The 20,106-nt window shown below is 37.6% G+C and overlaps 2 protein-coding genes across 4 annotated transcripts; one reads left to right on the top strand and one right to left on the bottom strand.

Moving 5' to 3' along the window:
• The first annotated feature begins 3,395 nt into the window (after positions 1–3,395).
• On the top strand, positions 3,396–15,320 carry LOC109004964 (oligouridylate-binding protein 1B-like). 2 transcript variants are annotated; one of them, XM_018983674.2, is made up of 13 exons: positions 3,438–3,666; positions 4,385–4,480; positions 10,693–10,754; positions 11,153–11,255; positions 11,393–11,469; positions 11,542–11,603; positions 11,699–11,786; positions 12,212–12,287; positions 12,384–12,414; positions 12,937–13,056; positions 13,263–13,348; positions 13,702–13,878; positions 14,762–15,320. In XM_018983674.2, the coding sequence occupies exons 1-13, from the start codon at positions 3,565–3,567 to the stop codon at positions 15,044–15,046; spliced, it is 1,365 nt and encodes a 454-aa protein (XP_018839219.1). In that variant the 5' UTR covers positions 3,438–3,564; the 3' UTR covers positions 15,047–15,320. The 2 variants fall into 2 exon arrangements, with proteins under 2 accessions (XP_018839220.1, XP_018839219.1); XM_018983675.2 differs by lacking the exon at positions 4,385–4,480 and having other exon boundaries at positions 3,396–3,666.
• Positions 15,133–19,057, bottom strand: LOC109004965 (protein FLUORESCENT IN BLUE LIGHT, chloroplastic-like). Of its 2 annotated transcripts, XM_035683662.1 has the most exons (5): positions 18,851–19,057; positions 18,036–18,145; positions 17,096–17,264; positions 16,067–16,387; positions 15,133–15,813 (listed from the first exon to the last, which is right to left on the bottom strand). In XM_035683662.1, the coding sequence occupies exons 1-5, from the start codon at positions 18,948–18,950 to the stop codon at positions 15,611–15,613; spliced, it is 903 nt and encodes a 300-aa protein (XP_035539555.1). In that variant the 5' UTR covers positions 18,951–19,057; the 3' UTR covers positions 15,133–15,610. The 2 variants fall into 2 exon arrangements, with proteins under 2 accessions (XP_035539555.1, XP_035539556.1); XM_035683663.1 differs by lacking the exon at positions 18,851–19,057 and having other exon boundaries at positions 18,028–18,113.
• Positions 19,058–20,106: the final 1,049 nt, after the last annotated feature.

The following is a 20,106-nucleotide window of genomic DNA, read 5'->3' as shown; positions in this document are numbered from 1 at the left end:
ATTTTTTTAGACCCAAATTATAATATAATTTAAATAATAAATTAAAATTTATAAATATAAAAAAAAACTTAAACTCATTAGAGTTAGATTTTGGATTACTTTGGCCTCTACTAAGTCCCACATTGCTTAAGGATGACTATTGTATTGCCTTCGCCTTCTATAAAATGGTTGGCCTAAGAGACCAAAACAATCCAATGACTTGAATATAATTTTAAATCTTTAATAAATTGTATGTATCTATATACAATATATTTATTTATATATATATAAATAAATTTTTTTTTTTATATGTGGAGCAGGGGCGGGACGGGGCCCCGCTGGGGTCATCCCGCCCCCCACCCCCGCTAGGTCCTCTCTATGCGAGGCGGGGGACCCCGCCCCCACATGGGCGGAGCTGGGTAGCCCGCCTGCCCATACGGAGGCGGGGCCCCGCTGCCCACCCCTACATGGGAATGGCTTAAGCTGGTCGACTTGGTTGCTTTCGGCAGAGGCTTGTAGTAGTCCTAAAACATCGTGGCTCTCAGTCTTCTTGTGGCACTGCTATGCAGTGGGTGACATGAAGAGCTAGTCGTGGCTATTGCGATGTGGAGGAGGCTCAGAAGGTGGTGGTGGGAAGTGTTGCTTGGTTATAGCGTTGAGTGTTCTTTTTTCTTTTCTTTTTTTTGGTGAGGGGAAACATGGGCTTTCGTGCATTAGTTGGGGCTGTGTATGGTGGTTTCCATTTGGTGTTGGATGGTTCTCAGTATACAGTTGTTCCCGTCGGTTTCGTTGTGATCTTTGATTCTCTTGGCCGATTTGGTTGTTTTTAATGTAAAACAATGACCTAGAAAGGCTGGTGGCTTGCTCGACGTGGGGTGGATTGCAGTGGTCTGTGGTTGTTGGCTCTTGGTTTGATTGTTGGACGTGGGTGTTACTGTGAATTGAGTGGAGGTAAGGCACACCATGAGTGTGGAATATAAACTAAGATGGGGCACGGGGTGATAGAGGAAGAGTTTAAATGTGATGTGAATGGGAGATGAAGTATCGAGGAGGAGAGAAAATGAGGGAGAAAAATCTTGGGGAAAGAGGAAACTCTCGAGGGTGGGGGAGAAAAGAGGGAAAAATAAAACCCACTCATAAAAAATGGCGCCATTTTCCTCAGCTACTAGCTTCTCTGTGGGCCTGGGCCACGATTGGGTTTGACCATTACATTTTGGGCTCAAGGTTTATTTACAACAAGGCTCCTCGTGAATTAGGGCTATCATGGATTCAATGGTTAGATTGGGTGCGAATCTTATAACATGCGTTCAAGTTTGAGTCAAGCCCATAAAACACCACAAACACAAACATTTTTTTAATTTCAAATATTCAGTTTTTTTATCTGATCATTACCTAATAATTATCTAATAGTAACAACCAAACTTTCAAACAAAATATTTCAAACAAAATATAGAAAATAATTCAACTTTTTCAAATCTCAAAACAAAAATTATATTAAAAAGTTATATTCTAATAATATTTTAACTTTATAATATTTTTATTTAATTTTTTTTATTTTTCCTAAACCAAATAAAATATATTAACTCAAATAATTTTACTATTATTCACAAATAATTTTACTATTATTCACAAATCATCTTATCACATCTCACTATCCAAAAAAGCCTTAAGATTACAAGTTTTAAAGTAAACAGAAATCCCATAACATCTTGAAATTCAAATATAAAATTTTTTTATGAAAGAGTTTTGTCTCTACTTAGGTACACACGCCACCTGCTATAAGGTCATTACAATCATATATAAAAAAATCAATTCTTTTTTTGTTAACTTTCACATCCTTGTTGATGTGTTGGTTGTTTGAGGGCGAGGATATAAAATTATAATGTTAAATGGGAGGTCATGGAGAATGGATATATGTTATAGTTTCAGCTTCAGGCCTTTGATGATGGATGGTGTTCTTTGTTAGCAAGTTAGCAACCGAGATGTTTCACAGTTCTTCTAAAAATATGAACTTTTTAGTACACAATCAATACGGAATCAACATATCCATTATATGCTATCTTTTTTTTTTTTTTTTTTTTAAGCAAGCAAGCAATCAAATTTAATTAGAAAAGATGATATATGAGGAGGGAGTGTGGTTCCCCAACAAACACCCAAAATCAATAACAACAGTGCAAAATGGTGGATAAAAAAGAAAAAAAAATGGATTTTTGCAATAAATTTTTTGGTCTTCACCATTTTAAAATACAGTAATAAGTTGTTCGCAAAAATTTGCTAACAATGGAACCACTGCTGGTTGCAGTTGAACCTCTGTTGAAAGCGGTGAGAATGGTGGGTGCACTGTTGTTTATTGTATTGAGATGATTTTTTGGAGAGATCCGTAGTCCCTTCTTCGAGATCACCGGTTAGGAAAAACGATAACATAGTGGAAAACACGACATCGGGTTGACTGATCTACAGCCAGTGATCATATGCGTTTCATGCGCTCCTGTGATGGAGCGTGGAAGCCACGTGCCGGTGGGATGGAGACGTGGTGACCCAAATCTGGAATATCTCGGTGAGATGAAGCTGTTGGTACGATGCGTGTAGCCATCAGAGGCGTTGGTGCTTGGCGGCGCGTGAGAAACACGCGGTGAAACAAGCCACCCGTGAGGGCCACATGCCAATCTTTTTGGCACGACTCCGCTCCATCCCAGTAGTTCAGTGGCTGTAGGATGGGGCGGTGGGGAATGTGTAGGCGGATGGCGACCGGAAAGTAGCAGATCTAACCAAAACCAAACTAGTGGAGGGACAAAATACTATCTTGAAACTTGAAAATGTATACACAATGCGAAAATGGAAAGGAGAAAGATAGGTCTGGCAACGACTTTCGCTAAAATTGAATTTTCTAGAAAGAACCTCTCCTCTTTGAAAATCGAAAGGGAGAGATGATAAAGTTAGTTACTATATTCTATCTAATTGACTATAAAGTATTGCAATGTACCTTATAATAATATTAGATATTATAAATACACGTTGAAGCAGCTAATTTAATTATTATTATTATTTGCAAGGTAAAATGAAAAAACTCAATCTCTTATCCAAATAATTCTTAGAGTCTGTATAGTATAGACTCTCCCTTATTAATTATTGTCTGTAATCTAAAATTATAAAGCAGAGTAATGTTTCTTATTATCTTTTTAATATTTTCTTTTTATTATTTCATAATGTAGTATAAATAATTAAAAATAATTTATTATATTTTATTTATAAAATGATGATTTGATCTCACCTTATAGAATTCTAGAAAATGAAGGGAAAAAGAAAGATATATAAAATTCCTATAAAGAAATGCCGATGTACTCACTACTCGTATCGCGATCCACAACAAAAAGATTTCTCTATAAATAGCTGCCCACTATTATTCTATTTTCCTCTTTTAGAGGCCTCGCTCTTTCTTTCTTTTTTTTTTTTTCTTTTTTTTTTTTTTTTGGTTTCCGTCACATTTCTCTCTCTCTTTATCGAGGCCCTTACCCGACCCCCCTCGTCCCCCAACCCTACCCTCAGTTTCTAGGAGCATCGATTTTCTCGTAAATCGACGTGAAAATGCAGCAACAGAGGCTGAAGCAGCAGCAACAGGCTTTGATGCAGCAAGCTCTTCTTCAACAACAGTCTCTCTACCACCCTGGCCTCTTAGCTCCTCCTCAGGTTCGGCCTCTATCCTCACACTTCCTTTGATTCTCGGTTTTGATATTATCGGTTCCAATTTGTACTCGTTTTCGCTTCGATTTGCTTCTTTTTTGCTTTTGATGGACCAGTTTTGCATGTGGTCAGGCGGAATTGGATTGTAGGAGCTAGGGTTAACTCGGTTTCTTCGAACCTGTATTTGAAAGCTAAGGTTTCCGATGTATTGTGTTTATCTAGGGTTTTCTTTATTTCTATTTTGGTCAGAGAGAATTGGATGGGGTTTTGAATCTGACATTACCTAATCTGTCCTTGTTCTCTGTCTGCTTACCGTGAAAATTTCGGGAATTCAATGGGGCCTAAAATTCATTGAATGATGTTCTGTATGCTATTTTGGTGTTGTGAAATGAAACACTATCCTCTAATGAGCATGTTATCGTATCAGGCTTAGTTGATCGTGGGCTGTAAGACAAAGTTATAATTTTTTCAGATGAATTTTTACCGGAGAACCTTATTTCAATGTTTATGGGCCTTTTGATGAATTTGCGTTATATCTTTACCATTTCTCTATTATTGCATCATAGAAAGTTTTAGGTACTGTGCCTTACCATGAGTAAAATCCTCTTTTTAGCTAGTAGAATCTCTCTTGATTTTGTATCTTTATTTTCTAGTACATCATTGAGGTTCTATTCCTTTTCACATGCATTGAGAGTCTTTGTGGTTGTGTTGTTCATGTCAACAGCTGCTTGGTTGCCCTTGGCTACTATTTTGCAAAGTTGTGCAGAATTCTCTCTCTCTCTCTCTCTCTCAGAATATGGAAGAGGACCCAATAAGTGATGTTGGTAGTCGACCTTAAAGTTACGATTTGGTAGCATTTAGCCAGGTTGGAAGTGGTGGGCAGTAACTAGAGTAGAAAATTCCTGTGCTAAGACAGTATCAATCAGTTTGAACAGCAGTAAAGTAGCATTTTTCATCTGTAATTTTAAAATTATCAAGGACCATATTTGATTTTTCCTCCATTTTTTTGCATGAAAATTTTTCAATGAAATTTAATTTTTTGGCATTATATTTCATAGCTCAGCATCATTGCTAAAACCACCTTGACACATTCATTTTTGGACATAATACCCTTTTTATGGCAAAATATCATTTCTTTTTGCCTTTTATGCACTTGGAAGTAAATTGTAGCCATGTAACACCCCTTCCCTTAGGTTAGGAATATTATGAACATTCATAACATAATGCCCGGTGAAGAGATTCGAAGTCATGAAAATACCTCATTTATTGAATGATCAAACTAACTTAACAAAACAATCTTTGATAACATAAAGCTTTAAACATAATAAAAAGGCATAAATTAGTTCTATGTGGTGATCACTTGTTCAAATATCATAATCATAGACTAAATCCTTGTGGAAGTAACACTTATTCCAATCTAAGTCTTTGAACTAATCTACTCCTGGCTCTCCAGCTCTGCATCCTCGCATTCAACACATGAAACATTAAAACATAAAGACATAACACAAATGAGTCGAAGACTCAGTAATAGCACATCATAATGTAAACTTAACTTAGCTTAACATTAGGCTTGATTTATAAAACTTTAATGTATCATAACATATGCGGAATTAACAAAATCGTGGAATTTCATGTAACATGATGCATGAGTGACTGACTCCATGCATTTCCTAATAATCATACATGACTTGTTCATATTGTCTTTCACTTATTAGTGGCCATCATTACATTTGTACATCGGTCCAATTGTCATTGACTGTATATAACATATCATAACATGTAGTGAAACACACTTAGGTCCTTGTTATCACTTAACATCTAGTGAACCACGCTTGAGTTTGTGGCACCACAAAACGTATCATAACATGTAGTGAAACACGCTTGAGTCCGTGTTATCACATATCATATGGTGAAGCACGCTTGGATCCGTGGCACCCCATATTGTATCATAACAGGTATTGAAACATGCTTGGGTTCGTGTTATCACATATCATATGGTGAACCATGCCTGAGTCCGTGGCACCACATAACATAACCTATGATGAAGCACGCTTCGGTCTGTGTCACCTCAAAACATCATATCTTTATTGTGGTGGACCACGCTTGAGTCCGTGGCTTGCACATCCACCCATAACATAAGACCAATTTTAAAGTTCCCTCGTCATTCATGTGTTTTCTATTAGCTTTTATGATGCATGAGAACATGTTTGACTTCATGAATTTACCTGACATGGCATACTCTTGTGCATGGCATAACATTATACATGGCATATTAATATGAGTTTTACCACCACATCGCATAACATAAGCATGACATAACATGATCTAAATATTACATGAACATTACATGGCATACACGTGATTTTCATAACATCTCATCCATCTAACAATCCATACCAGCATAGCATCATAAGCATATCATCAAAATTCATCGAGATTCGTGAAAAGGGGCCTAACCTTGACTTAGCTCGTAGCATAGCGTAGGTAACATCACATTTTTCATGCACAATCAGAATAATTACAGCACACATAATTATGATCATGCTACTTACCTCTTAGCATTGCTTCCACAATCTCACGTCGTAGCTCGTGGCCTATACGAGACACTAATCGTCACTAGTTTTTCTAGAAAAACTTGTTGTAACATGCTAATGACTTAAAATCATACCACAGAGATAATTTAATACATATTTAGTTATACTAAGGTTAATAGATAGTAATATTATTTAAAAATCATAAAATATTCCTTGATTTTCTATTTAAAGTATAACATAACAATTTTATTAAAAGCAGACTAAATAGGCAATGGGACTATTAACTAAAATAATAGGCCCAATAGTATGCTTTAAAATATACTTTAAATCCCATAAATATTTTCTAATAAAAAATAAGTCTACGACTAATATATTTATTTAAGTAAAACTTTGGCCTGAATTAAATTCCAGCCCAGCCCCAATTAAGGAAAACAGCCCACTTAAAATCACTAGAATAGTTTCTGTTAAAAATGCAACTTGGCCCAAACTAATTTTAAAACACAATTCCCATTTAAACCCAAGCTTAGCCCACGTAAATGAACAAGGTTCCTTCAAGAGGCGTTTTACGGAAAGGCTATGGGTAGTGGGTTGAAGGTATTTGTGTAAAACCCATAATAATGCATGGGTTTTTTGGAAAAGTCTGAAACAAAATAAACAAAAGAAGGGAAGCACAGAGGCTTGGGGGGGACAAAAGCCGTGCGATACTTACCGAGAGAGAGAAGAACCAACTGCGACTGTGGGTCTGGGTGGCTGGCTGGGAGTCACCACGGTGCAACTAAAAGCTCCCTCTGGACATGCTGGCGAGAGAGAAAGAGACTGTCAAATGGAGAAACCAATGAGGAGAGGAGGAAGATTCTGGCGTGGGCTTACCAGGAAGGTGTGGGTTTGATGGAAAGCGACCGGCCGGCAGTTTTTGAGTTGCTTGAGAGGTGAACCGACTTTTCTAGTGGTCGACGGAGGACTGGGCAAAAGCACACAGGGGCTGTTTGGTTATTGACAGTGGAGAAAGAGAGAGAGAGCGACTGAGAGGGGTTTATGGCTTACCGAGAGAGGAAAGGTTGTGCGGCTGCCTCAGGTGGCTGGGTCGGCGGTTTCTATGGCTGTTTCTGGCGAGTGGGTGCTTGGTTTGTGAGAATGGTGTCACAGCTCTCTGTGTAGGGAAATTTGATTTTACTAGGGGTTTTGGCCATAGGATCTCGTGGGTTTGCTGAAGGGGAAAAATAGGATTTTATGGGAGGGTTTTTGACGTGAGAGTTGGTTTCCTGTTAGGAAAGTATCCAAATTAGGAAAAGAAAATACTGAGAGGCATATGGGCGTGAAGGGTGGAAGAATCCCACAAAATGACAATCACTATCTCAAAATAGATCTTAAAAATAATAACATTACTAATAATAATAATAATAATTCTAAATTCTAAATCTTAGTCTAGGACCCGTATGTTACAAGCCATTGCGCTTAAGGCTTCCTTGGCATTACGCACTAGAGAAAGATTGCATCACACAAAGCTCAGAGTTTAAGGTCTGAAATTTCAGCAAAGGATGTTCTCTATTGAATGGTAAACGTCACATCCATATAGATTATAGTGACCTAAGGAGAACCCAAGCAACACCCAAGCAACATTTGAACTTATACTCCAAAAAGAGTAGTCAATGTTTTTTATTTATAGGTAATCAAGAAGTTTTGTTCATAGAAGTAAGCAAAGCTCAAGTACACATGGAGTATACATGAGAACAACCTAATTAGAGTTTACAATCGAAATGAGAAAATCATGGACATTTAGCCCATTACAAAACAATGGCCCCCCGCCCATAACAATGTTTTAAAGTAGAAAACTTTACGTTCATCCATTGTTCTCTTGCGATCTTCGAAGCTTCTATCATTTATTTACCGCCAAATACACCACACATACGTATAGGAACCATTCTCCAGATTGTTGCCACTTGTTAGTTGCCTCGGAGGCCTCTCCAGCTTGTAAGGAAATCCACTAATCTAAGAGGCATGACACATAACAGTCCAATTCTTGCAAAAAAAAATCCCATATGGTCATGGCCACCTCGCAATGTAAAAGTGAATGATCTATTGATTCACCATTCCTTTTACACATACAACACCAGTCCAACACCATTACTTGGCGTTTCCTTCAATTATATGTGGTGAGGATCTTGTCCAAAGATGTTGTCCATACGAAAAAAGCTATTTTTGAAGGAGCTTTTGTCTGCCTTATACTCTTCCATGGGCACATGGTCATTCTAGGTCATTAGAACTTGGTAGAACGATCTTACGGTGAGTTTAGCTTTTTTGGAAGGGCTCCAGCTCATCTTATATATGGCACCCTTTGTCATGATTACGGAATACAATGCCGCATAGAACTTTGTGGTAGTCGCGAACTCCCAATCTTGGGCTGCCCTAATGAAATCTACATTCGATTGAGGGGAGCCACTAGAAAAGACCCTAGAGATCAGCTATTGCTACATCATTTTTTCTGGCAGGGAAGGTGTCTTGGAGGCTTTGTTCACTCCACCATTTATCAAAAAAAAATCTAACACGAGAGTCGTCGCCCACCACACTATGTTCATGTCTTCGGAAGATCTCCCAATGTCTCCTAATGTATTTTCACAAACCCACCCCATATGGGTTGCTTAACTCATTCTAGCACCATCCTTTCCGAGCTTTCTCAAACTGTGAATCTATAACGGACTTCCATAGGGCCCCCCCTTTCGTTCTAGTACCTCCACAACCATTTACTCAACAAGGCTTGGTTGAATTTCATAAGTTACGGATCCCCAATCCACCCCCAAAAATTGGAGTACATACAAGTGACCAATTAACCAAATGAAATTTGAACTCTTCCCCCAATCCACTCAACAAGAAGTCCCATTGTAGCTTCTTATTACAGCTGGCAACCTTTGTGGGGAGCGGGAGGACGACAAAAATAGGTGAGTAGGTTAGGAAGAGTACTTTTAATCAAAGTGAGCCTACCACCTTTAGACATATACAACCTCTTCCAAGAAGTCAATTTGCGCTCCACTTTTTCAACCACACCATTCCAAATCGTGTCTGATTTCAAGGTAGCACCCAAAGGTAAGCCAAAATACTTCAGGGAGAGATGATACCTTACATCACAAGAGGGAGGCTAAATACTCTGCTCCAAGGACAACCCCCACTAGCTCCAATTTAGAGTTTGAGAGATTAACTATCAAACCCAAGACAACTTCAAAACTAAGAAGTAGAAAACTCAAAAATTGGATATGCCCGAGATTTGCTCCACAAAAGATGAGAGTATCGTTAGCAAAAAGCAAGTGAGAAATATCAATGGAGCCAATCACCATTCCCCACTAAAAACCATAGAGAAAATCACCTTCGACAAGGCCCACAATCATCTTACTGAAATCTTCCATGACGAATAAAAAAAATTAAAAGAGAGAGCTGTCTCAAACCATGGGAGTAGTCGAAGAAACCCACCGGTGAGCCATTCACCAAGATAGAGCATCAAACTGTAGAGATGCAAAACTCTACCCATCTATGCCATTTCTCCTCAAAGTCACATCTTGCAAGTAAATAAAGTAGAAACTTCCAATTGATGTGATCATAGGCTTTCTCCATGTCTAATTTGCAAAGTAACCTAGGTTATCTAGATTTGGGTTGTCCATCCAAAATTTCATTTGCAATTAAGACTGAATCTAGGATTTGTCTACTTTTGACAAATGCGTTTTGTGGCTTCAAAAATAACTTTTCCATCACCGTACTCAATCAATGTTATAATTAGTAAGAAGCCAATATGAGACTTGACTCCTATATAAATAGATAACTGGTACCAAATGGTAATAGGACTTGGACTTTTTGGGCTTTGAATGCCATCCCATACCAGTTAACTAGTAAAATCCATAGTAAGCCCAAAAGAAAGCCTAATGGATCAAGAGCAAAGCCTATATCAGAAATGATGAGTTTACAAAAGCACCCCTAATTCCTAAAAGAAAACGTAACTAAAATAGAAGAAACAAGCCTTTTGCTTCCTGTATCACATCATCATTAATGGCTTTTTTTGTTTGGAGAAATGAGCTTGTTCTAGCTCAGATTTTTATATTTTTAACCTTCGATTATTATTTGAACCTGAATTTGTAGTCACAAATGCTGTAGGATTCAGTTATCTGCCAGAAAAGGGGAAAATGTGTTTCTATTCTCTCAACTTGATCATGGCATGTAGTATTTTGGAAATGGAAGTGGAAACCAAAGCATTTGAATAACATAATGTCCAAAAGCTGAGCATCCTATGGAAGTTTCTAGGTATAGTCTTGTTTTAGGTTGAACAAGGGAACTCTATTTTCTTACGTGCTTTAGGTCGGTCTGCGTCTAGTTCTTTTCTTTTGAAATGTGGCAAATACCTTACTCAATTTGGTTTAATCCTTGGATTGAAATGGTCTTATGCTGGTAGAGCGATATTTTTGTTTTATTTTGTTCTTTTTATTTTCTTTTCTTTTTTCACATTTTGGTTTTGCAGATTGAGCCAATTCCAAGTGGAAATCTGCCTCCTGGTTTTGATCCAAGTACTTGCCGCAGTGTGTGAGTGTTTGTCTAGACAATTTTCTGTTTATCTTTGTTTTTTTTTTTGGTTTGATTTCGTGCTTGTTTCTTAAAGCTTGATTAACCTTCACACTTGTGAGCCTGTTCACGCCACTTTCATATTCCTTAACCAGAAACTGATAGTAACTCTCCTTTGAGTCTCTTGAGCTATACGAAGGGCTATCATTTTTATTTATTTATTACCTTTTTTAACCTATGCCACTAAAGTCATTCAGGATGGTATCGAGTATTATGATTAGGTGTGGGTTATAGCTTGTTTTGAGAAATGAGATTGAGTAGATATATTTTGTCCCCCCCTAAATCATCTACAGCTCTTAATCTCTTTCCTGTTATTTCTTTTGAGAAGTAAAGATAATCTTTTTACTATTGAACCACAGATACGTGGGAAACATCCATTCACAAGTAACAGAACCACTTCTCCAAGAAGTTTTTGCAAGTACTGGTCCCGTGGAAAACTGCAAGCTTATTAGAAAGGAGAAGGTAGCGTTTCACTTATCTTAGATGGTTGTCCTTTCCTTTTTGGGTATTTGAATTGGTTTATACTCCATTCCTGAGTTCTTCAAACTTAATTCAACTGACAACTTAACAAAATTTTGTTGTTTTCTCTGCTTTTGCAGTCATCATATGGTTTTGTTCACTACTTCGATCGCAGATCAGCTGCTCTTGCTATATTGCATCTGAATGGGAGGCATCTGTAAGTGAAATGCTCAATATTTTTTTGATCTGTCTTTTGGCTTTCTCTTACATCTTTTTACGTGATTTTCAGGTTTGGGCAGCCTATCAAAGTTAATTGGGCATATGCTAGTGGTCAGAGGGAGGATACATCAGGTTGATGCTTTTTTCACACTTGCACTTTAATACATGCAATCAGTTTGCATTTATAAGCACGGGCTCTTTATTTTACTTGTAGTAACGCTGTGCAGGTCACTACAACATATTTGTGGGTGATCTCAGCCCTGAGGTTACAGATGCTACATTATTTGCCTGCTTCTCTGTTTATCCTAGTTGTTCGTAAGCTTCAGATCTCTGATTCCTCCTTGATTCTTCTTCTTCTTCTTCTTCTTCTTTTCCTCCTGGGTAGACTAAGATGCTTGAAGAAACTTTTTAGAACTTCCGGGAATACAAAATTCATTAGTAAACAACCTTATTCATGATGTGTGATGCTTACAATAATACTTCATGCCTTATTGGGTGCACGTAGGCTCTATTTGGATTCAAAGATGAGTTGAGATGGTTTTAGATGAATTGAATAAAATATTGTTAAAATATTATTTTTTAATATTATTATTGTTTTGGAATTTGAAAAAGTTGAATTTTTTATTATATTTTGTGTGAAAATTTGGGTAAATTGTAATGATGAGATGAGATGAGTTGAGATAAGTTGACATGAGTTTACAATCCAAACCGGGGCTTAATCTAATAGTTACCGGTTTCAGAGATGCAAGGGTTATGTGGGATCAGAAGACTGGGCGGTCAAGAGGATTTGGGTTTGTTTCTTTCCGGAGCCAACAGGTGATGCTTTTGTTAGTGTCTGCTTGTATTTTGCATTTCTTTTCTGTTGTGATGTTGTTTATTACCATAGTTTTGACATTTTCCCTGTCTACTCAGGATGCACAAAGTGCAATAAATGACTTAACGGGTAAGGATTATCTTGTTATATTTTATATTTTCTTTGTTCTGCAGTAATGAAGCTGCAATTATTATCTTTAAGATGCTTTATTTTGGGTGATACCCTGAGGTAAAACTGTGGATTTAGCTCATTTTCTTGAATCCATTTAATTTTTTTTTATAAGTAAACAATTTTATTAAATAATGATAGGCATAGCCTAAGTACACGAGAATTGACTCCATTTAATACAGCTGAGACTCTCAAATTTAGTGCAAAAAAAGGGATTAGATTTAGAAAATCAAATTAAGAAAATAAAGCATTATTAGTACTAATATTATAATCTCTAGAGTTATTTATTTTTTTGACAAGTAAAAAAATTGATCAAAATGTATACACATGGAAGGGTTACTTCTTTCATGTATCCATGCCGTGTACCTATAAAAAAAAGGTCCCTTCCCTGTGCATATTGTTTCCGTTCAAGACATATACCTTGTATATTTCTTGTATCTATTCTTTGTGACCATAATGTGAAGTGTGGGATTAATTTTTCAGGGAAGTGGCTTGGCAGTAGACAGATACGCTGCAACTGGGCCACAAAAGGTGCTGGTTCCAATGAAGACAAGCAGAGCTCGGATGCCAAAAGTGTGGTAGAACTAACAAATGGTTCATCAGGTGAGTCCAGTTGGGTGTGGATCACCATTATACTGTTACCAGTCCAGTTTCTTTATAATTATGCTCTTTTCGGGGGACTGGATGGTGGGAGTGCAGATTTTGGCCTACCTAAGTTCAAATTTTTGTCAATTCTCCTCAGACTTCATGACTAACTGTTGTTGTGCTAAGCATATGAAAATCCTTTGCTTTGTATCTTCATTGTGCAGAAGATGGCAAAGAGACGGCAAATAATGACACTCCAGAGAATAACCCTCAATATACCACTGTTTATGTGGGCAATATTTCTTCAGAGGCAAGATACCATCCCTTGTATATCAGCTCGTTGTTTTGTTCATTTACATGTGCACAAATACACCACATGCTCACAGATACAAATTAGTTTTTGTTCTGCTGTGGTTGTGAAAGTTCTATATACTTACTGTGGGTTACAGCAATGAGCTGAATTTCTGCACTTTTATGCCTTCCAGCTTCTCAGACTGACTCCATAAATTTTCTGAGAATAGGGAGGGGGAAATATAGGATTTTCTTTCTTATGAGTTCTGCATGTTCCTTGGAATTATCTGTATCCTTTTGGATATTTAGGTTTTCGTTTTTTAGGCTTTTAAAAATCCGTCTCCAAGTAATTATATTTTTTCCTGATTGCAGGTCACTCAGCTTGATCTTCATCGCCACTTCCATGCTCTTGGTGCTGGAGTTATTGAGGAGGTCCGGGTCCAGCGAGATAAAGGCTTTGGTTTTGTGAGATACAGTACTCATGCTGAGGCAGCCCTGGCTATTCAGATGGGAAATACTCAGTCATATCTTTGTGGCAAACAAATTAAGGTGTGTTTTCCTACTTTTTAGTAAGGCTATATTGTCGCCACAGAAGGATATAGATTATACTTGCCCTTGCTTGCAGTGCTACAATACTCATGCCAAGGCATCCCTGGCTGGTAAAGATGTCTTTTGCTAGACAACTTGGGTCATTGTTATATGATTTATGAATGAAAGGACATGCTTATGCTAGATTTGTTAGGTGGGGTTCAGACTTCTTTTTCTTCTCTTTCACCTACTCCCTCGTAAGTTTTATGTGGCCGGGCTTCACTTTAGATTCAGTAACCTTCTTTTTTTTTTTTTTTTTTCAATTGCAGTTGGTATTGATATCTCAATATTTGGTAATGCAAAATGCTGTTTTTAGTGTTTTGATGTACGCCACATAACAGTCTTTTCAATGATTGATAAATCAGTAAAATACTCCCATGAAAAATTAAAATCTATGGTAAATTTAATATTTTTGGTGCTAATATTTGTATTAATTCTTCATGATGGTAGAATTTTTGAGATTTTCACACACACACACACACACACACATATATATATATATATATTGTCTTTGCGTTACAATTTCTGGATGAACTAAAATATCATTTGGCAGATGATAAGGACAATATGGATAAAATTGTATATTGACTAAGAATGATAAGGACATAAATGGCAAATAAATACCAATTCAAGGGCAGAAATGGGGAAAAAAAGTTATCGAGGACTGAAATGGCAAAGAAATACCTATTGAAGGGTAAAAATGGAAAAAAAGATGGACGAAGACCTGCCTGCTTATTGACGTTTATTATATTTAAGATATATATATATATATATATTTTCTCTCCTGATGATTAATTGGGGACTGGGTATATTGACCCTTAAATCGGTTTCTCCTTGTTTGTAGTGCTCTTGGGGTAGCAAGCCGACACCACCAGGAACAACTTCAAACCCACTACCCCCACCTGCAGCTGCACCTTTACCTGGCCTTTCTGCCACTGATATTTTGGCCTATGAGCGGCAACTAGCCATGAGCAAAATGGGTGGAGTTCATGCTCTTATGCACCCTCAGGGGCAGCACCCTCTTAAGCAGGCAGCGATGGGCATGGGTGCTGCTGGAGCAAGCCAGGCTATATATGATGGTGGGTTCCAGAATGTTGCTGCTGCCCAGCAGCTTATGTACTACCAGTAGCATACGCAATGAGAGTTTGGCTATATGGTGAAACCCTTATATCCTGCTTTCTGCAGAATTTATTTCAGTTTGTAGCTTTATATTATCTTCTTCTTTTTCCCCCGTTCTCCAACGGTGAGGTTGTTGTTACCCTATATCATTTCGTATGCTTGCTTTCTGTTTGGATATATGTATCATGATGTATGTTTTGTGTTTTCAAAATTGTAGTGATGATGAGTGATTAATGATATTATTAGAGGGAATACAAGCCATAGTCTCTCTTTAAGGCTTTTCAGAGTAACTTGAATCTACCCATGCATCATTTGTTTGTCTCATTTTACGTTTCCGAGCTCTTGGATTTGTATTAGTGCAAAACCTGATGCTCTACAACCCCAGTCGCACGATGAAACCAAAAATAATTTCGCAAGGTATTATTCTACATCAACTGACTGTCAACTCAAGCACAAAAATGAAATGATCCGCAAGGCAATGTTGTTGACCAGCTGTTTGCAAACTCGACTAATAGTACTACAATCTTAGTGCATCATTACTAAAGAAAAACTAGGTGGTTCTGAGAGGGACGCATCAGTCTGTTTCCAACCTTGCAATATATTTGTCATAAAATTTTGCTGCTCGTTCAAGATCTCCAAGCTCAGTGTAGCAATCGGCAATTGCTCCATAAGCTTCTGTGTTTCCTGAGTCCTCCCCTTCTCTCTCAGAGATTGCCAAAACGGTGGAATGGTATTTGATGGCTTCCTCGTACTTGCCTTGCCTTTGCAGTGAGGCTCCTGAAAGATCATTTTTGAATCAGAAGAACTTGAGATGAATGGCTACCTTGGTAAAATCACAACTATATGACCCAAGAAATTATGTTTTTTAAGCAAAACAAATAAACGAAAAGAAGGCTTAAAAGAAAATAATAATAATAATAATAATAAAACCAAGATCCCTGGACCATGCCTTCGGTGGTTTGGTTTGTTGATTTTGTATCTTAAAAGTAATCATAAGAGGCCAATTGCAGGATAGAGAATGCAAACAAACCTAAACCCCTAGCAGCCTTCTTCTCCTCGGTAGGATCATTTAAATTATGAGCAAGCTCAAGAGCTGTTTTAAACTCCATCAAGGCCTTTTCCAGTTCTTGATTCCTCAAAAAATTCTTTCCAGTCTTCAGTTTAGAAATCAACTCGTGCTTCTTTGGATCAACTGTCACTTCATTCTCTGATATTCTTCCACCAACAGGAGCATAACTCAAGCTAGGCGCATAGGACTCAATTTTAGCTTGCCTTCTTAGAGCTGCATTGATCTGGCGCAGTTGTTCATTCAGCCGCTTCAATTCCCCTCTCCTTTGCCGAGCAACCCACCCTATCATACAAGCACTCTGCAATTAGGGGAAGAATGTGCATAACATAGCTGTAGATCTACACTTCAAATTCATAATATACATACACACATGCCCCCCGCGCCGGGGGGGTTTGTATCAGGAAGGGTAGCATGGGGCTCCTTTCCATTAATTCACGTAGCCACTGCCAATTATAATCCTTACAATGAGGTAAGAAATGAAAATACTTCCAGGTGATATTTCCAATATTCCATTCCAAACTGAAAAATGCTACTTTATGAAAAGAGAATGAAATCATCCTATATTCAGAAGCTTGGATGTCCTAATCAGCTGAGTCTCATTGTCTACAAAGTGATCGTTCCTCTAAAAGTGAAGAGAGACCAAGGAAGTGAAGATATAACGCTAGAGGCAGACATTAACAATTCATGCATGTTGGGAATTGAGTAGGGAATTTCCATGCCTCAATATTAAACTTCTACGTGGCTGCCTGGGTGAAAAACCTGGCCTTTGGATCGTTCTATATGAGGCACTTTCTTACACTTTTTCGTCAAGATAATAGAAGAATGAACTTTGCAGTAAACAAATGAAATTGTTTTTTAAAGGACAAACAATTCTACCCAAAAAAATAGAGAAAAATCCAGATATATATTCTGAATACATTCTCCAAAGAAATCATAACCAAAAAAACTAGAGAAGGCCACAAAGCGGCCACAAAGCCAATGGTACCTTACCTCCAACAGTGGCTCCTATAAGGGCCACAAACAGCAGTAATGGCATGTTCATATTGAAAACAGAGTTATCAGCCTCACATGTTTCTGCCAGAGCTTTAAGAGGTGTAGTTAACATCAAGGCATTACCAACAAGAAATGCCATCGTTGGGGTTCTTAACTGCATGTTCCCCTGTCAAACCGATAATTATTGATCAGATGGAAGAATTGACCACAGTACTCGCTGTAAAGGAGGAAAATGAAGAGGTGCAAAGAATGGAACCTAGAACACATACATGGTAATTTGGAGCTTGTATATATCGCTTGAAAAATTTACGCTGACCTAACTTATTTGTTTTTATAGTGATATATTGTTCATTTTTGACGTCAGTCAAATGAAATCCAAACCATGAAAATTTTATTTAGCGACTTGTCTGTTGAACTCTTTTTTTTTTTTTTTAATGTTGGGGAACCTCTCCAAGGCAGGGCCCTTCGGACCCACCCCTGCAGAGTAAACCTCGGTTCCGTGCACCGCACCCTCGGAAGTTTCCCTATACGGAACTGGTTAAATCGCTGGCTTTTCATCGGGCGGTGTGGCCCCAAATGATTGTTTGCATCCATGAGGTGTTGAACATTAGACCTTGAAGGGAGTGATACACCAAGACCAAGGCCTTCACCACTTGGGCCAACCCCTTGGGGTTCGTTGTCTGTTGAACTTGATAGGAGCGGCTAACTTGGAAGGTAGATGTTGTACTAAAAAAACAAGAGAGAAAACAAAGAAACAGCCTGCAACAAAACTTTGCATAATATTGTTCTCTAAAGCAGTTTTTACAGGTATTGACTCTGCATTTTATCATTTGGAGTTTTCTTATTCTGCTACTACAGCAGGAAAATGCAACATCTTTGAGAACCACCATTCATAGGAAATACGTAGCCACTGATATTGGGGAACTCACCATCATACCTGGCATTGTAAGTTTGCCAAAATATGGCAAATCTCGGATGGCCCACTTAAAGTAGCTCTTGAGGACAACACAAACCTCTCCACTTCATATGAAAGAGAAGCCAGCTTCCCTGATTCAGTCAATGAATATATTGGCATGTTAGTCAGAGGATGATTATCTATATTGGAGTCGATTTACAAAACCCTGAAGGGATATCCACTTTCAATGATGGTGGTTTGATGAAATATTATGCATTGCAAATATATAAATATGGCTTTCATTTTTGAAAAGTTTTTATTTATTATGCAGAGCCATCGTCATAAATCACGCAACACGTACCATCTTTTTTTTTCAGCTTCTACTATAATCATCCCTCGATGATCTAAAATGCCTTGGATTCTGGGAAAGTATCTATAAACTTCTAATCAGAAAATAATATTTAGAAAAAAAAAATGTTCAAGACCCACCCATATACTTTTTTTAAGTACATACTTCAATAATAAAACATTCACAGTTTTTAGCCATATTTCAACAAAAAGTACGCTTATAGAATTACAAATTGAACACTGGTACCTAAAACTCTTTGCCTTTCCTATTTTGGACAAAGTCCACTTCATTTTCCCTAGTATTTGTTTTTTCCTCGGCAACGAAACAGAGCTTAAAATATGAACTCTTCCAAATCAAAAGGTTAATTGAGGTCTGTTCGAGCCCATTCTTAAGATTTTAGCTTAAAGAGCAATAATTTATTCAAATATCAGAAGAGATCTTAGTAAGCAAAAAGGTGCAGAATGATTGGACAAGAAATAAGTGATTGTATACGGGAGGGATAACTAACCGGGAGCAAGTGATTTTCCGGTGAGTGGAACGGGCGGTGGAGACCGGCGGCGAGGTTTCGGGGAAGTGAAGAAGCAGGAACAACGGAGCAAAACCGTCATTGCTTCGGATAAACGTTGGGCGGGGGTGCTATTCCAGTGTCCTTTCTATAGAAGAATGTTTTGAGAAATGTAAAATGGCCTTGGATTACCAACAAACAACACTGAATGCCACTGACGTGCTTTATAAATTATATATACACTCCATAAGCGTTGAGATTGGCTGCTCCTTTACGCGAGATAGATCTGATCCGTTCAATTTCTAACAGAATATATTAGATTTTTCATTAAAGAGTAAACTTAATTTTATAACATATTAATATTTTTTAAAATTTTTGTCCGAGTTTTAGATCAATTTTTATAAAATTATTTGTATGATTATGTTCATATTACCAATTATTTATTAGATAATATAAAACTTATTTTATATATCTATCTCTTACTTTCTTCAAACTTTACATTTTAAAAGAATGATCTTTTCACTATTTTCTTTCTAACTTTGGCTTTAACGATAGACACATAGTGTAAAGAGATTTTTTCCTTTTCTATAGATCCAAATAACAAGTTTACGAGGGACCTCGAGAAAATGAGAGATTTAAGAGAGCCCAACTTGGCCCAACGATCCTCCTTTAGAAAAAGTCATTAGGGCTATGCGAAGCACTCGATCCGTAAGCAAAACCAACTTGTAAAGCAACCTCTCAAACGGAAAAGACGAGCGGGACAAATGAGATTCACCGTCCTGATACACCCCAATAACGATTAGCCCTCAAAAACATGTACATGCAAGTGAGTGAGAGATGCATAGGACCATCGATCTCCTGATAACAGATATGGAAATACTCGACAATGATCACTCACAGGCTAAAGTTTAGTAAATGAGCCACGCCGCATTAATGACATCACTTTCAAGACTTTATGCCACATCAATGGCGCCACCTCATGAGTTACGTTGCATTAAATAATTTTGACCAAATAACAATCGAAGCAACATGAGCCCCATAAGGCAAGGTACGGGATGTTCCCACCAAAAAACTTCATATAAAATCCGACTTTATGTACGAATAACTCTATTTGATCTCTTTAAGCTCTCGTACAAACTACTAAAGAGATATATTAACTTAAACATCAAAGACTCTTTGGCTTTCACCAAGACCCCCATTTCTCTTTATTTTTTTAAGTGTGCAGGTGTGAGAACCTTAGACCCGAGTTACTGAAACTC

Source organism: Juglans regia, chromosome 12, assembly GCF_001411555.2.
Source record: "Juglans regia cultivar Chandler chromosome 12, Walnut 2.0, whole genome shotgun sequence".
NCBI lineage: Eukaryota > Viridiplantae > Streptophyta > Magnoliopsida > Fagales > Juglandaceae > Juglans > Juglans regia.
Note: the sequence above shows the minus strand (reverse complement) of the source record. Positions and strands in the feature narration are given on the sequence as shown.

Coding starts and splice junctions, on each gene's coding strand:
- LOC109004964 (XM_018983674.2), top strand. CDS start 3,565: ATGCAGCAACAGAGGCTGAAGCAGCAGCAACAGGCTTTGATGCAGCAA. Junction 10,755..11,152: donor CCAAGTACTTGCCGCAGTGT/GTGAGTGTTTGT, acceptor ATTGAACCACAG/ATACGTGGGAAACATCCATT. Junction 11,787..12,211: donor TCTGTTTATCCTAGTTGTTC/GTAAGCTTCAGA, acceptor TACCGGTTTCAG/AGATGCAAGGGTTATGTGGG.
- LOC109004965 (XM_035683662.1), bottom strand. CDS start 18,950: ATGACGGTTTTGCTCCGTTGTTCCTGCTTCTTCACTTCCCCGAAACCT. Junction 18,146..18,850: donor CGGAAAATCACTTGCTCCCG/GTTAGTTATCCC, acceptor TGACTGAATCAG/GGAAGCTGGCTTCTCTTTCA. Junction 15,814..16,066: donor GAAGGCTGCTAGGGGTTTAG/GTTTGTTTGCAT, acceptor ATGATCTTTCAG/GAGCCTCACTGCAAAGGCAA.